At 43.5% G+C, this 16,001-nt stretch overlaps 1 protein-coding gene across 1 annotated transcript in view; it reads right to left on the bottom strand.

Annotated features, from left to right (window-relative positions):
- Window positions 1–16,001, bottom strand: part of GRID1 (glutamate ionotropic receptor delta type subunit 1) — a 707,967-nt gene that overhangs the window by 212,710 nt on the left and 479,256 nt on the right. The window contains exon 6 of the mRNA XM_004432480.3: window positions 5,449–5,619. Coding sequence (XP_004432537.1) covers window positions 5,449–5,619 — 171 coding nt within the window. The remainder of the gene's footprint in view (window positions 1–5,448; window positions 5,620–16,001) is intronic.

Raw genomic sequence — 16,001 nt, forward strand, 5'->3', positions numbered from 1 at the left:
TTCAACAATGTTAAAACGCACAAAGAAGAAAAATTCCAACCTGAGGGCGCATTTTCTAATAACACCACATTAGCCCCCACAGCTTCATTCAAGGCTCAGGCTCCACGGTGACCAGACAACACAGCTTATATCACTTGTCTGTCCCCCTCTGAAAACACATTTGAATATAAATAGAGTGGCGGTGTGACAATATGTCTGCTTCTTCAATTGCAGCTCTGAAGTCGCCAGGCAGCATCGTTCTGAAGACCGAGTTGGTTACAGATTCCCTCTGAGCAAGGCTGCCCGCGAAATCCTAGCAAAGTCTCAGGGTTCTTAGGGACTGGTTATCACTCTTATTAACTAGCTGAGTCAGACAAACCCTAAACTAACTTGTCAAGAAAATCAGAATGAGAAACACCCAAATAAGACAGTGCTTGGTAGGAAAAATAAACAACAGTCCTGCCCACCAGCCAATGCGATGCTTTTGGAGCCACTAGCAACCACTTATTTAGGTATTTTTCATCCAAAGGACTGTCTCTCTACTGAATAGGGACCAAACTGATCAGCTATAACAGCACGTGGTTGGTTGTGGAGCACAAAAAGCCCTGACCACAGGTCTAACAGAAGAAGATGGAGTTTCTGAGACCAGCTCGGTGCAGAAGCAGAGAGATGGATGACCTTGTAAAAATTCCCTGTTCCGGATGGTCCTCATGAAAACTTCTAACCCAGAATTATCATCCCAAGAGCAGCTGTCTGGGAGAGGAACTAAAGGAACTAAAGATGGACTTGAGAGCTCCATCTCCAAAAGGATTTTCATTAATTTCCTCAATACAAAGTTAATAATGCATGACATAAATGTGGTTTTTTTCCTTAAGTTGGTTGTTCTAAACATGTTAGAGTCTTCTCTATAAATCTCACAGCTAGAGGCTAGTAGAAATTAGCCTGCCTTCTACAGTGTCATTAAGAAAGAAAGAAGTGGTAATAGCTACTGAGGAAACTTGAAAGGAATGGCTTGCAAATGAGATGAATCTACAAGCTGCCCAAACGGTTGTTGGGCAGGATGAGTAAATAAATCCACATTTCCCTCTCGTCAACCCCCGCACAAGGAAGCAGATGCAACAAATGGAGATAGAGATGCCTTTAATAAAGTATTTTATTTATAGATGTATAAAGAGGCTTCTAAGGACAGCTGAACTTGTGTTAAGACCTGCATTCTTAACAGATCCACTCCATCAGTCCTTGACAAGGGTCTCTAATGAGCAGGTCTTGTATGAGGGGCTAAGTGGGTCTCAAAGACATGGCCTCTCCTCTCCCACACAAGGCAGCTCTGACTGAGTGCCCGCGTGAGCGATGTGGACAGTAAGTGGTGCACGACACGCATGATAAGGGGCTGGACCTACGGGAGCTGCTCTCCCACCTGCTCTGATGCTTTTCAAGAGCATGCTCAGGAATATAGGTGGACTATAGCACACAAAAAGTGAGGCCATGTTCAGCCTTCCCAGAAACCCTCAACATACCTGGCTACCTCCTCTATCACGATCCTGTTAGGAACTCAGCCTTGTTCTAAATGCTCTCTACATGTTCTCTCATTTAATTTTCATTATGACTCTAAAGGATAGGTCACATTTTAATCCCCAACTTATAGAGGAGGAAACTGAGGTACAGAATGACAAATAAAAAATAATAAATTAAATAGTAACTAGAGTTACTGGGATTTGAACCCAGGCAATCTGGCTTCTGTGCTGCTGCTGCTGCTGCTACTATTACTACTAATACTAATACTGCTACTGCTACTAATACTACTACAGCTACTGCTGCTACTGCTACTATTACTAGTACTACTGCTACTATTACTAATACTACTGTTGCTACTACTATCACTATTGCTATTAATACTACTGCTATTACGCTGCTGCTACTATTACTACTACTACTACTGCTGTTACTGTTACTAATCCCACTATCGCTACTGCTACTAATGCTACTGCTACTACTACTGCTGATGCTGCTACTGCTACTACGCTGCTTCTACTATTGCTACCACTACTACTGCTGCTGCTGCTACTGTTACTAATACTGCTATCGCTACTGCTAACACTACTGCTACTACTATTGCTGATGCTGCTACTGCTACTACACTGCCTCTACCATTACTGCTACTACTACTGCTGCTACTGCTACTAATACTACTGCTACTACTACTGCTGATGCTGCTACTGCTACTATGCTGCTACCACTATTACTACTACTACTGCTACTATCACCACAAGATCTCTGTGATGTCGCTCTTAAATCTTGCTCTTTATGTAGTACTGGGTCTCAGCAGGAACAGAGAAAGGTAGGGAGGCCAGGGTTCTAGGTCTGATATTGCATCCACCACATTTGATGACGATGAGCCACACACCTCAGAGCTGTGGCTTTGTTTACCCTCTTAACAGGTGTGTGTCATTTTAGAATACCCTCTACTGTATCCCTCATCAGTACCGACATTCTCTCTTTATCTCTTGTCTTCCAGGACAGATTCTTTGCATCCATTGTGTCTGATGTGTTATCAGAGAGCTCCCCTGTACCTTTTAGTCCACGGCAAAATGAGTAATCACAGGTCAAGTGTCTTGACGAGACACTTTCCCCTCCCCCTCCATCCCCAACCTGTGCAGCACACGTTTGTACAGTGAGAAGTGGCCCCTCCTTTGCTCCTCAAGCAGAAGTGTAGTATGACTAAGCAAGATCTGGGAAAATGGGGCCTGGCCCTGTGGCTGAGTGGTTAAGGTTCCATGTGCTCTGCTTTGGCGGCCCAGGGTTCACTGGTTCGGATCCCAGGCACAGACCTACTCCACTCACCAGCCATGCTGTGCCGGTGTCCCACATACAAAACAAGGGAGGAAGATTGGCGCAGATGTTAGCTCAGGGTGAATCTTCCTCAGAAGCTAATGAACAAACAAAATCCCTTTACGAAAAAAAAAGAACGGGGAAAACAGATGGGGGATATGAGGCAGGGCGGGGGCAAGGCTGGCGTGTCCTTGGAGAATGACAAAGCCTGTCAAGGAGAGACAACCTGGGGAGACCTTCCAGGGAGTGAGACCCTCCCCGGGTCTGGCCCCAAAGAGTGATGGGGTTCCCCTCTCCTCCCTGCCCCAGGTGGGGATGTGGGGACAGGCACACACGGCCCGAGCCATATCATCTCACCACACTGCCACCCACATAGGGAGCAGAGGTGATAAATACAGAAGACCTCACTTGGCTCTCACCTCTTCTTCCAAACTCCAGACAGGAGTGTGGGGGATCAGAACCAGCCACCCTAAAATGTGTCTCTTTACCTTGGCTTGATTGTTTTTAACAACAAAAGACTCTGAAAGAAACTTTGGCCTTCCCCCTAACTGCCTAAAAGAATTTAAGATAGAGCTGGCCCAGTGGCGTAGCAGTTAAGTGCGTGCACTCTGCTGCTGGCGGCCCGGGTTCGGATCCCGGGTGTGCACTGACACACCGCTTGTCAGGCCACACTGTGGCAGCGTCCCATATAAAGTAGAGGAAGATGGGCACAGATGTTAGCCCAGGGCCAGTCTTCCTCAGCAAAAATAGGAGGATTGGCATGGATGTTAGCTCAGGGTTGATCTTCCTCACAAAAAAAAAAAAAAAAAAAAAGAATTTAAGATAAACGCCCTGTCCCCAGGATGGGCCATCACCATAGATAACTCTAGGTATGGGTAGACTGTGAGGGTCCTTGCTAAGCCCATCCTTATCAAAGTTCTGTTTACCAAACATTTGCTTTTCCATCTCCATGTGAATTGCCTTCCTCTCCCTTGAAGTCCCAAACCACTACGGCCATCATCCTCCTTTGTCTTTAGCTAAAGATACTATTTAAAATGACAACCTCGGCCAGAATGCTGAGTTACGCAGTTTCCTGGGTTTCTCCCATGTATACATGTTATAAAGTTTTGTTTGATTTTCTCCTGTTATTCTGTCTCACACAATTTAATTTGTAGCCCAGCCAGAAGGACCTAGAAGGTGGAGGAATTCTCTTCCTCCCCTACAGGAGGAAGGCAGAACAGGCCAGAGCATCCAAAAATATAAAACCTTGCATCAAGCACCTTCCACCCCTGGCCCACATGCCCTAGGCTCTCAAGTCCACGGGTCCTGCAGAGGCCTTTGGTCCACTCTCTTGGCCAACCCTTCACCGCCTTAGAAATACCCCAGACATTTTGATGGCTCGCCGCAGCAGTGGACATGGGGAGAGTGGGAGTTACTCCAGCTAAAATCACAGTGTCTTCTGTGTTTCTTCATCAACCAAGAACATATTTCTAGTGTTTACCGTCTGTTGGGACATGTTCCCCTCCCCCCCCAATTTAAGACTATAGAATGGAATCGATGCTTTGGCAAATTACATATGTACCCAGCCCACTCCAGAGATTCTAATAATTTCCCTCCCCAAAATGTGTGCCCCCTGAGAAAGTGATCCAAAAATGTCCTGGGGTGGGACTGATACTAAGGTGGCAGATACAGCTATCTCTGTCCTGCAACACTGATTTGCACTCCTTTCACCTGGCTGGGTAAAGAAGGTGCAACTAGTTTCAAGTGCTGAATGGCAAGCATATTACGTGCAGAAACTTCTGGACAATTTTCACAAACCCAATTGGGAGAAATTTCCTTCTGTTATGTGGCTCCCACCAAGCATCAAATGAAAGTTTTCTTGTGCATGATATTCCTAATGGAGAAGCGGATTCTGGGCCCAACAGACAGTCTCCACAGTGCTTCATTGTTACCGCAATCATCCAGGGAGAAATCCACCTCTCACGACAGGTCACAGCTCCACATCCTACTCCCAGGCGCCAAGAGAAGCTACCAGAGATTGCACCTATGCCGAGGGAGTGGTGGAAGGACTAACCATGGAACTGTAGTCTCATCTTGGAAGGAATGGAATAGGTGGGCAAGTGACGGGCCTGCCCTCTTGCCCCTCCCTGCTTGTCTGCAACTCCAACAGTGTCCTGGTTGACCTAAGCCTCAGCATTCAACAGATGAGCTGGGACGGTCCCTAGTTGTTTCACAAGAGCCATGTCCATATTATTGACTTCTGACAGAGAAGAACTTAAAACAGTCATCAAAATGATGACTCGCCACAGGAAGACTCCATCCCCAGTCCTGCCCTGTGAACCCATCCTCCACGAAACAGTCGTCACAGAAGCCTCAGAGAAAGGACTCTCCTTACTCCCTAAGCATGTGACTTTTCAACACAAGAGGCACCCAGTGAGTTGATATGCCCTGTCTGCTGACAGTGGGCATAAACGCCTGCTGACGCTGCTCAGAGGCACTGCCCGGTCGACTGGTTTCAATTTCAGCAAATGACAGAGTTCTAGTCATTAAAGTTGGTGGGCAAGAGTGCTCAGCCAGAGCTGAGGTACATCATCGCCTATGGCAGGCCCAGGTCACGGGCCAGACTCCCTCCTGGAGGGAGCTCGCGAGGCGGGCACTCACCTGCAGCATCTGGAGATAGCCTTCCTGGGGGTCACAGAGCAGGGAGGAGATGCGGTGGTTGTTCCTCATGCATTTCTGGTTGTCCTTTGCAGACGGGAAGATCTGCCGGACCACGGTCATCCTGCCAAGGGCGCTGTGGACCAGATCCAGGATCTCTGGGTCGCTGATTTCCTGGGAAGATAAACAGACTCAGGCTTACCACTGACTCAGGAACTATCTCTGCAAAAGGCCTATCAGCAGGCATCTAGATCAACAGCCAAAGGGGTTAAGGGATCGGCCTAGGTCACACAGTTCATTAGTTGCTTATTTACAAACAAGACTTGCTAACCCTAAAACGCAAACAGAATTATTCAACTTCTTCCCTGAAGGCCAGAAAAAGATATTGGAAGCTAAACCACCAATGCATTGGCTTCCATGGAGTCAAGCTCTTAAGAACCAGTGCTGTCAAATGTCCTGGTAGGCATTAGCTGGAAGTAAAGGCTAAATTTCCTATTGGGAGTCATCTATCTGACTTAGATAGGGAAAACTGGTTTTCTCTGACATAGCTAACCAAAATGCAATGAATTTTCCCTAATTCTTTAATAATTAGACTTTTTTAAAGATTTGCATATAAATTTTGAAAATGTATCCGTTCATTCACTCAGTCATTGCACAAAATCTACCCAACATCTCCTCTGTGGTCTGTACTCTATTAAGCACTGGGGATACAGCTATGAATGAGTCAGGCCTAATCCTATCCAGTGAAGTTCAAGGTCATCATAGGATGAACTATGCAGAGTGATACAATAAGGAAATCTACGGGCAAAGGAAACCGTTGTGCTTCCATGTTAGACTGTTTGCTAAGCTCTTTACATACACTATCTCATTTGGTGCTCACAACCACCCTTGGAATTCTGTGAGGTAGATCCTATTATTGAGCACTCACAAGCATAGAAGTAGCAAAGGGAGCAGGCCAGAGGGAGCTCTGAGAGGAACCGGCACTGAAGCTGCACCTGAAGGATGAACTTGTGAGGCAAAGTGCTTGCATGGAGGGGGAGGGGCCATGCAGATTGAGCCGGGGTTGGTGCTGCTGAAGACAGGGGCAGCGGTGGCCCCTGTGGCACTCTCTTCCTGGTAGAGGCAGCAGGGTGCCCCTCCAACCTGGGGAGGGCAGGGCCACCCACAGAAAGGACGAGTGGTCTGAGGCAGCGCTGGCTCTGCATCCTGGGCCGGATGTGGGGGGAGGGGGCAGGGGGGTGCTCCGTAAACCCTGCTAACACATCCACCCTAAGGGCGATGAAGGGCCCTAGAAAGATTTGAGGCAGAAACAAGCCACAATCAGATTTACATTTTTAAAAACCTGTGGCTGCTGTACTGAGAGGATTAGAAAGGAACAAAACTGCTTCGTGGCTGGGAGCAGCACAGGGCGACAAAACATGGAAACTCACGTGAAGCCAGGGTTTTAGCCATGGGAGAGAGTCAGGTTAAGAAAGCTCTGGTTCACCGACTGTCTCAAAAAAACTGACTAAATCGGTGTTGGCTGTAGGTCAAGATGATAACTGTGAATAACTATGTTTTAGAACCAGTCTTAAGTCTTCCTCCTTGCAGAGGACACATTCTAGCTTTGAGACAATGAGATGGTATAAGTGGAGCTAATGAGGCCAGTAATTAGTGAGCAGGGGCTTCAAAATCCCTTAAACAAGAACATGACATATTGAAGGGGAAAAGGGTAAACAATGTATTCCAGGTTCTTAGGGACCTGATGTGAGCGTGAAGACTGCTCAGTTGAAACCACATGCTGGAACCAGAAGAAAGCAAGAAATGAAGTGCTATATCCTTGTAGAATGAATGATCAATAGTTCCCAAGCATGCTGAATTGCACCCATCTCAAGAGAATTAAAGTGCCATTACATATTAAATCTGGGTTGAAACCACTAAACTTTTTATTTCAGACAAAAGTCTGTTTAAGGGCAGATGATCTTTTTGGATTGGGACCTACAGACAATCAAAGGTGGGGAAATTGCAGTGTTCACATCTCAGGACCACCAGCTGAGATGGGCCCAGACCCCTGCTGGGCTTCAGGACACAGAGCAGAGAATGTAGCTGAGCCTGGAGGTCTGTGCTCTGCTCTCTTCTGAGCTGCCCTGCCCACGGAGGCCCCGCCTGAGCATCAGGTCATAGGATGAAAGAAATCACATTCCAATCTAACAGTAAGCAGGACTGTAAGAAAGACTCCTGTAAACACAACATACTAGATTTCTTCACATCCATCCTTGCCTTTTTAGGAGAAATCTCAATCTATTAAATTGGACTATGATTACTTATATACTTGGATTGATTTGTCATATTATCTATATTATACATTTTACTGTCTTTTTTCTTCCATTTTTTTTTGCTTACCAATGGAATGATTTTTTTTTCCTAGTTTCATTTTTTTACCCTCTTTTGGAAGATATATTCTGTTATTGTTTTATTGGTTATCTTGGATGTTTTAATATGCATACTTAACAGTGTGAAATTAATCAGTATTTTTCAGTCTCCTCTTCGATGTTTATCTCTAATCACCATCACCCCAACTAATGTGACAACAATGTTCAGTATTTTAATTCTTTCTTTTTTTTTTAAATTTTTTGTTTATTGCAGTAACACTGGTTTATAACATTGTAAAAATTTCAGGTGTACATCATTGTACTTCTATTTCTGCATAGATTACATCATGTTCACCACCAAAATACTAATTACAACCCATCACCACACACATGTACCAAATTATCCCTTTCACCCTCCTCCCTCCCCCCTTCCCCTCTGGTAACCACCAATCCAATCTCTGTCCCTATGTGTTTGTTTATTGTTGTTATTATCTACTACTTAATGAAGGAAATCATACGGTATTTGACCTTCTCCCTCTGACTTATTTCACTTTGCATTATACCCTCAATGTCCATCCATGTTGTCACAAATGGCTGGATTTCATCGTTTCTTATGGCTGAGTAGTATTCCATTGTGTATATATACCACAGCTTCTTTATCCATTCGTCCCTTGATGGGCACTTAGGTTGCTTCCAAGTCTTGGCTATTGTGAATAACGTTGCAATGAACACAGGGGTGCATGTACCTTTACAAATTGGTGTTTTCAAGTTCTTTGGATAAATACCCAGCAGTGAAATAGCTGGGTCATATGGAAGTTCTATGCTTGATTTTTTGAGGAATCTCCATACTGTTTTCCATAGTGGCTGCACCAGTTTGCACTCCCACCAGCAGTGTATGAGAGTTCCCTTCTCTCCACATCCTCTCCAACACATGTTGTTTTCTGTCTTGTTAATTATAGCCATTCTGACGGGCGTGAGGTGATATCTCATTGTAGTTTTGATTTGCATTTCCCTGATAGTTAGTGATTTTGAACATCTTTTCATGTGTCTATTGGCCATCTGTATATCTTCTTTGGAGAAATGTCTGTTCAGGTCTTTTGCCCATTTTTTAATTGGGTTGGTAGTTTTTTTGTTGTTGAGATGCATGAGTTCTTTATATATTTTGGAGATTAAGCCCTTATCAGATGTATGGTTTGCAAATATCTTCTCCCAATTGTTAGATTGTCTTTTCGTTTTGTTGATGGTTTCCTTTGCTGTGCAGAAGCGTTTTAGTTTGATGTAGTCCCATTTGTTTATTTTTTCTATTGTTTCTCTTGCCCAGTCAGACGTGGTGTTTGAAAAGATGTTGCTAAGACCGATGTCGAAGAGCGTACTGCCTATGTTTTCTTCTAGAACTTTCACAGTTTCAGGTCTTACATTCAAGTCTTTAATCCATTTGGAGTTAATTTTTGTGTATGGTGTAAGGTAAGGGTCTACTTTCATTTTTTTGCATATGGCTATCCAGTTTTCCCAACACCATTTGTTGAAGAGACTTTCTTTTCCCATTGTATGTTCTTGGCTCCTTTGTCAAAGATTAGCTGTCCATAGATGTGTGGGTTTATTTCTGGGATTTCAATTCTATTCCATTGATCTGTGTGTCTGTTTTTGTGCCAGTACCATGCTGTTTTGGTTACTATAGCTTTGTAGTATATTTTGAAATCAGGGAGTGTGATACCTCCAGCTTTGTTCTTTTTTCTCAGGATTCCTTTAGCTATTCGGGGTCTTTTGTTGTTCCACATAAATTTTAGGATTCTTTGTTCTATTTCTGCGAAAAATGTTGTTGGAACTTTGATAGGGATTGCATTGAATCTATAGATGGCTTTAGGAAGTATGGACATCTTAACTATGTTAATTCTTCCAATCCAAGAGCACAGAATATCTTTCCATTTCTTTGTGTCTTCTTCAATTTCTTTCAGAAATGTTTTATAGTTTTCAGTGTACAGATCTTTCACCTGTTTAGTTAAGTTTATTCCTAGGTATTTTATTCTTTTTGTTGCAATTGTAAATGGGATGGTATTCTTAATTTCTCTTTCTGCTACTTCATTGTTAGTGTACAGAAATGCAACTGATTTTTGTATGTTGATTTTGTATCCTGCAACTTTGCCATATTCGTTTATTACTTCTAAAAGTTTTCTGGTGGATTCTTTAGGGTTTTCTATATATAAAATCATGTCATCTGCAAATAGTGACAGTTTCACTTCTTCCTTTCCAATTTGGATCCCTTTTATTTCTTTCTCTTGCCTGATTGCTCTGGCTAGGACTTCCAGTACTATGTTAAATAGGAGTGGTGACAGTGGGCATCCTTGTCTGGTTCCTGTTCTTAGAGGGATGGCTTTCAGTTTTTCACCATTGAGGATGATATTAGCTGTGGGTGTCTCATATATGGTCTTTATTATGCTGAGATACTTTCCTTCTATACCCATTTTATTCAGAGTTTTTATCATAAGTTGATGCTGTATCTTGTCAAATGCTTTCTCTGCATCTATTGAGATGATCATGTGATTTTTATTCTTCATTTTATTAATGTGGTGTATTACGTTGATTGATTTGTGAATGTTAAACCATCCCTGCATCCCTGGAATAAATCCTACTTGATCATGGTGTATAATATTTTTAACATATTGTTGTATGCGATTTGCTAGAATTTTGTTGAGGATTTTTGCATCGATGTTCATCAGTGATATTGGCCTGTAATTTTCTTTTTTTGTGTTGTCCTTGTCTGGTTTTTTTTGTGTTTGTCCTTGTCTGGTAATGTCGGCTTCGTAGAATGAGTTAGGGAGCTTCCCCTCCTCCTCAACTTTTTGGAAGAGTTTGAGAAGGATAGGTATTAAGTCTTCTTTGAATGTTTGGTAGAATTCACCAGGGAAGCCGTCTGGTCCTGGACTTTTATTTTTGGGGAGGTTTTTGATTACTGTTTCGATCTCCTTACTGGTGATTGGTCTATTCAAATTTTCTACTTCTTCTTGATCCAGTTTTGGAAGGTTGTATGATTCTAAGAATTTATCCATTTCTTCCAGATTGTCGAATTGGTTGGCATATAGCTTTTCATAGTATTCTCTTAGAATCTTTTGTATTTCTGAGGTGTCTGTTGTAACCTCTCCTCTTTCATTTCTGATTTTACTTATTTGTGCCTTCTCTCTTTTTTTCTTGGTGAGTCTAGCTAAAGATTTGTCAATTTTGTTGACCTTTTCAAAGAACCAGCTCTTGGTTTTATTAATTTTTTCTATTGTTTTTTGGGTCTCTATTTCATTTATTTCTGCTCTGATTTTTATTATTTACCTTCTTCTACTGATTTTGGGCTTGGTTTGTTCTTCTTTTTCCAGTTCCTTTAGGTGCAGTTAGATTGTTTATTTGAGATTTTTCTTGTTTGTTGAGATACGCCTGTATCGCTATAAACTTCCTTCTTAGAACCGCTTTTGCTGTATCCCATAAATTCTGGCATGTCACATTTTCATTTTCATTTGTCTTCAGGTATTTTTTGATTTCTTCTTTGATTTCTTCGTTAACCCAGTCGTTGTTCAGTAGCATTTTGTTTAATCTCCACGTATTTGTGGTTTTTTTGATTTTCTTCCTATAGTTGATTTCTAGTTTCATACCGTTGTGGTCAGAAAAGATGCTTGGTATTATTTCAATCTTCTTAAATTTATGGAGACTTGTTTTGTGGCCTAATATGTGATCAATCCTGGAGAATGTTCCATGTGCATTTGAAAAGAATGTGTATTCTTCGGTTTTTGGATGGAATGCTCTGTATATATCTACTAGGTCCATCTGTTCTAGTGTGTCGTTTAAGGCCAATGTTTCCTTATTGATCTTCTGTTTGGATGATCTATCCGTTGGTGTAAGTGGAGTGTTCAAGTCCCCTACTATTATTGTGTTACTGTCTATTTCTGTTTTTATGTCTGTTAATAATTGCTTTATATATTTAGTTGTACCTACATTGGGTGCGTAGATATTTACAAGTGTTATATCCTCTTGTTGGATTGTTCCCTTGATCATTATGTAATGCCCTTCTTTGTCTCGTTTTACAGTTTTTGTTTTAAAGTCTATTTTGTCTGATATGAGTACTGCTACCCCAGCTTTCTTTTCATTGCCATTTGCGTGGAGTATCTTTTTCCAGCCCTTCACTTTCAGTTTGCGAGTGTCTTTAGGTCTGAAGTGTGTCTCTTGTATGCAGCATATATATGGGTCTTGTTTTTTAATCCAATCAGCCAACCTATGCCTTTTAATTGGAGCATTTAGTCCATTGACGTTTAAAGTAGCTATTGATAAGTATGTACTTACTGCCATTTTTTAATTTTTTTCTTCTTTTCTCAGTGTTTTAGTAGTCCTTCTCTGTTCCTTTCTTCTTCTATACAGAATTGATGGTCACTTTAGTTTGACCTCTGTCTGAAAGCTGTACTCTTAACTCCCCTCCTCCCTCCTTTTATGTTTGTGATATCATATCTAACCTCTTTTTTTGTGTATTTGTATCCATTACGTTCTAATCATGGAAATAGATGATTTTTCCTATTTGTGGTCTTCTCTTTTCCCCTTAAATAAGTCCCTTTAACATTTCTTGTAGCACTGGTTTCTTGGTGACAGACTCCTTTAATTTTTGCTTATCTGGGAAAATTTTGATCTCTCCTTCCATTTTGAATGATAACCTTGCTGGGTAGAGTATTCTTGGCTGTAAGTTTTTTCCTTTTAGCACTTTAAATATATCATGCCATCCTCTTCTAGCCTGTAAGGTTTCTGCTGAGAAGTCAGCTGATAGCCTTATGGGGTTTCCTTTGTATGTAACTTGACCTTCTCTTGCGGCTTTTAGGATTCTCTCTTTATCTTTAATTCTGGACATTTTGATTATGATGTGTCTTGGTGTGGGCCTCTTTAGGTTTATCTTGTTTGGGGCTCTCTGTGCTTCCTGTACCTGGATGTCTGTTTCCTTCCTTAGGTTAGGGAAGTTTTCATCTATTATTTCTTGAAATAGATTCTCTGCCCCCTTGTCTCGCTCTTCTCCTTCTGGGACACCTATAACATGGATGTTAGTGCCCTTGATGTTGTCCCAGAGGTCCCTTAGACTGTCCTCACTCTTTTTAATTCTTTCCTCTTTTACCTGTTCACCTTGGGTAATTTCTTCTAGTCTTTCGTCCAGCTCACAGATCCGTTCTTCTGTATCCTCTACTCTGCTTTTGAGTCCCTCTAGTGAATTTTTCATTTCCAGTATTGTATTCTTCATTTCTGATTGGTTCTTTTTTATATCTTCCATTTCTTTGTTGACATTCTCACTGAGTTCATCTATTCTTCTCCCCAGATCAGTGAGCATCCTTAACACTCTTAGTTTGAACTCTCTGTTGGGTAGGTTGCTCATTTCTGTTTCACTTAGTTCCTTTTCTGGGGTTTTGTCCTGTTCCCTTACTTGGAATGTATTCTTTTGCCTCCTCATTTTGCCTCTTTCCCTGTGCTTGTGTCTACGTATTAGGTAGGTCAGCTACGTCTCCTGCTCTTGGATAGGTGACCTTATGTAAGTGATGCCTTAGGAGGCTTCCAGTGTGCTTCCCTCAGTTCTCAATGTTCCAGGGGTGACCCCTATGTGGGCTATATGTGTCCTTCTGTTGTGGCCTGTTTGCTCTCCCTGTAGGCACCCAGGGAGGCCGAGTTATGCTCCTGGCCAGCTGTTGTAATGCTCAGCTGCTTGTAGTTGTTGTGGGCCCTTCAGTCTCTTTATCAGGTGTGGGAGCCCCAGCACAGTTCACTGCAAGTTCTAATACGACATTTGTGTTGCAGTATTTCTTTTAAGTGAGTAGGCCCCCAGCGTGGCAGGTTGTTAGGCTCAGGGCCTTACAATTGCTGTAAGCCTCTAGCCTATTAGGTCTCTTGTCAGCTCTCTGAGGATTGCAGCTGGGTGGGGCTGGCCTCAGGCACGGGAGCATCCAATTGTTTCAGGCTTTGGAAGGTGGGACAAACCTCCTATGTGGGTCTTTGAGAAGCACAAGTCTTCTGCAGCTGACAAACCCTGCCGCCCACAGGTCCACACACACAATCAAGACAGTCCTGCCCCGTGTGAGCACCCCGACCTCCCCAAGCGGACCCAGTCTCTCCACGGCGGGAGCCCCACACACACTGCCACTGCCCCACACTCTCCACCCGCTCCTTGTGCACACCCTGCCCCGCTCAAGTCGGCTCAGTTGCCAGGCTGCAGAGAATCCAGTCACCAATCTATGCAGGCCCACAAGTTGCCTGAGGGCTTGTTTTTGGGTGGGGCCAGTCTCTAGGGTGGGCTGCCTGCCCTGGCTGAGCTGGATTAAATCGGTGCTCTAGGGGGTGGAGCAGACCCTGGGCTAGCAGGCCTCAGGGAGAACTCCAATGGCGTCTGTGTCAGCACGCCCACACCAGGCCACAACAATGGCCGCCGCCAATGTCCCAGTCCCTGGAGAGGTCTCACCTCTCACCGAGATGCACTCAGGGCCTATTAGGTGAGTCTCTTTGCACCACAGCACTGTGCACCTTTCTTTCTGGTGATTTTAGGATGCTTTCTGAAACAGGTGAGTTTGCGCGCAGGCCCTTTAAGAGCCAGTTTTAGTTTCTTTGTGAACCGGGTTTTCTGGGGGTACTCCCCAATGCTTTAGTAGCAGGCACAGTCAGATATTATGTCGCTGGTCTCGATTGTGCTGGGTCCACAAAATGCCCACAGCGGGGGCGCTCCCCGGCTCAGGGCCCCCTCCTCCAGGGAGGGCTGCGTACCTATGAGCTGCTCCCGGCGGCCGTGAGGCTGGCGGCTTGTGAAGGCGGCGTTTTTCCTCTCCAGAAGGGAGTCTCTGCCTCTTCCACCTCAGTTAGGATTGTCCGTTGTTGCAGGAGTTCCTGTTATCCAGTTTTCAGTTCTGTCTCAGGGGTAATTTTTCCACGAGTAGTTGTAAATTGGCTGTGTCTGCGGGAGGAGGTGAGTTCCGAGTCTGCTTACGCTGCCATCTTGACTTCTCCCATTCTCTCTCTTTTTTTTTTTGTGAGGAAGATCAGCCCTGGGCTAACATCCATGCTAATCCTCCTCTTTTTTTTTTGCTAAGGAAGACTGGCTCTGAGCTAACATCTATTGCCAATCCTCTTTTTTCTTTTCTCCAAAGCCCCAGTAGATAGTTGTATGTCATAGTTGCACATCCTACTAGTTGCTGTATGTGGGACGCGGCCCCAGCATGGCCAGAGAAGCGGCGCGTCAGTGCGCACCTGGGACCCGAACCCGGGCCGCCAGTAGCGGAGTGCACACACCCAACCGCTAAGCCGCGGGGCCGGCCCGAATTCTATCTTTCTTTATGCCCTCCTAGTATGCATAATTTTCAGTGTTTTATACAGTTATTATTTGTCTCTTTAACCAATATCTATCAACATATTTGTTAGACATTCTTCTCTGGATCTCAAACTTCACATCTGGGATCATTTTCCTTCCCCTGAAATACATTATTTAGAATTTCCTTTAATGTGGGTTTCTTGATGATAAACTTAGTTTTTGTTTTCTATAAAATATCTTATTTTTGATCTCATTCTTGAAAGATAAAATTCTATGTTGACCACTATTTTCTCTTAGCACATTGAAGATAATAGGACCCTGTCTTCTGGCTTTCATTTTTGTCTGGTGTATTAGTGTCCTGTGGCTGTAAAACAAACTATCACAAACTTAGTGGCTTAGAACAAGAGAATTTTATTCTGTCACAGTTCTGCAGGCCAGAAGTCCAAAATCAGTCTCACTGGAGTGAAATCAAGATGCTAGCAGTGATGCTCTCCTTCCAGAGGCTCTAGGGGAGAATCTGTTCATTTCCTCTTACAGCTTTTGATGGCTGCCAGCATTTCTTGGCTTGTAACCACATCACTCCAATCTCTTCCTTCATGATCACAATGCCTTCTCTTCTGTATAATTAAATCCTCCTTTGCTTCTCTCTTATATGGACACTTGAGGTTGCATTTAGGGCCCACCAGGATAACCCCAGATAATCTCCCCATCTCAAGATCGTTAACTTAACCACACTGCAAAATCTCTTCTGCCACATAAGGTAATACTCATAGTTTCCAGGGGTTGGGCCCTGGATATATTTGGGGCCATTATTCAGCCCACTACCTCAGATATCAGAAATCAGTTTAACTGCCATTCCTTTGGAGATGACCTGTATTTTCTTGCCGGATGCTCTTTGTTTTTTA

Source organism: Ceratotherium simum, chromosome 6, assembly GCF_057802395.1.
Source record: "Ceratotherium simum simum isolate JZ-2026a chromosome 6, ASM5780239v1, whole genome shotgun sequence".
NCBI classification, from domain to species: domain Eukaryota; kingdom Metazoa; phylum Chordata; class Mammalia; order Perissodactyla; family Rhinocerotidae; genus Ceratotherium; species Ceratotherium simum.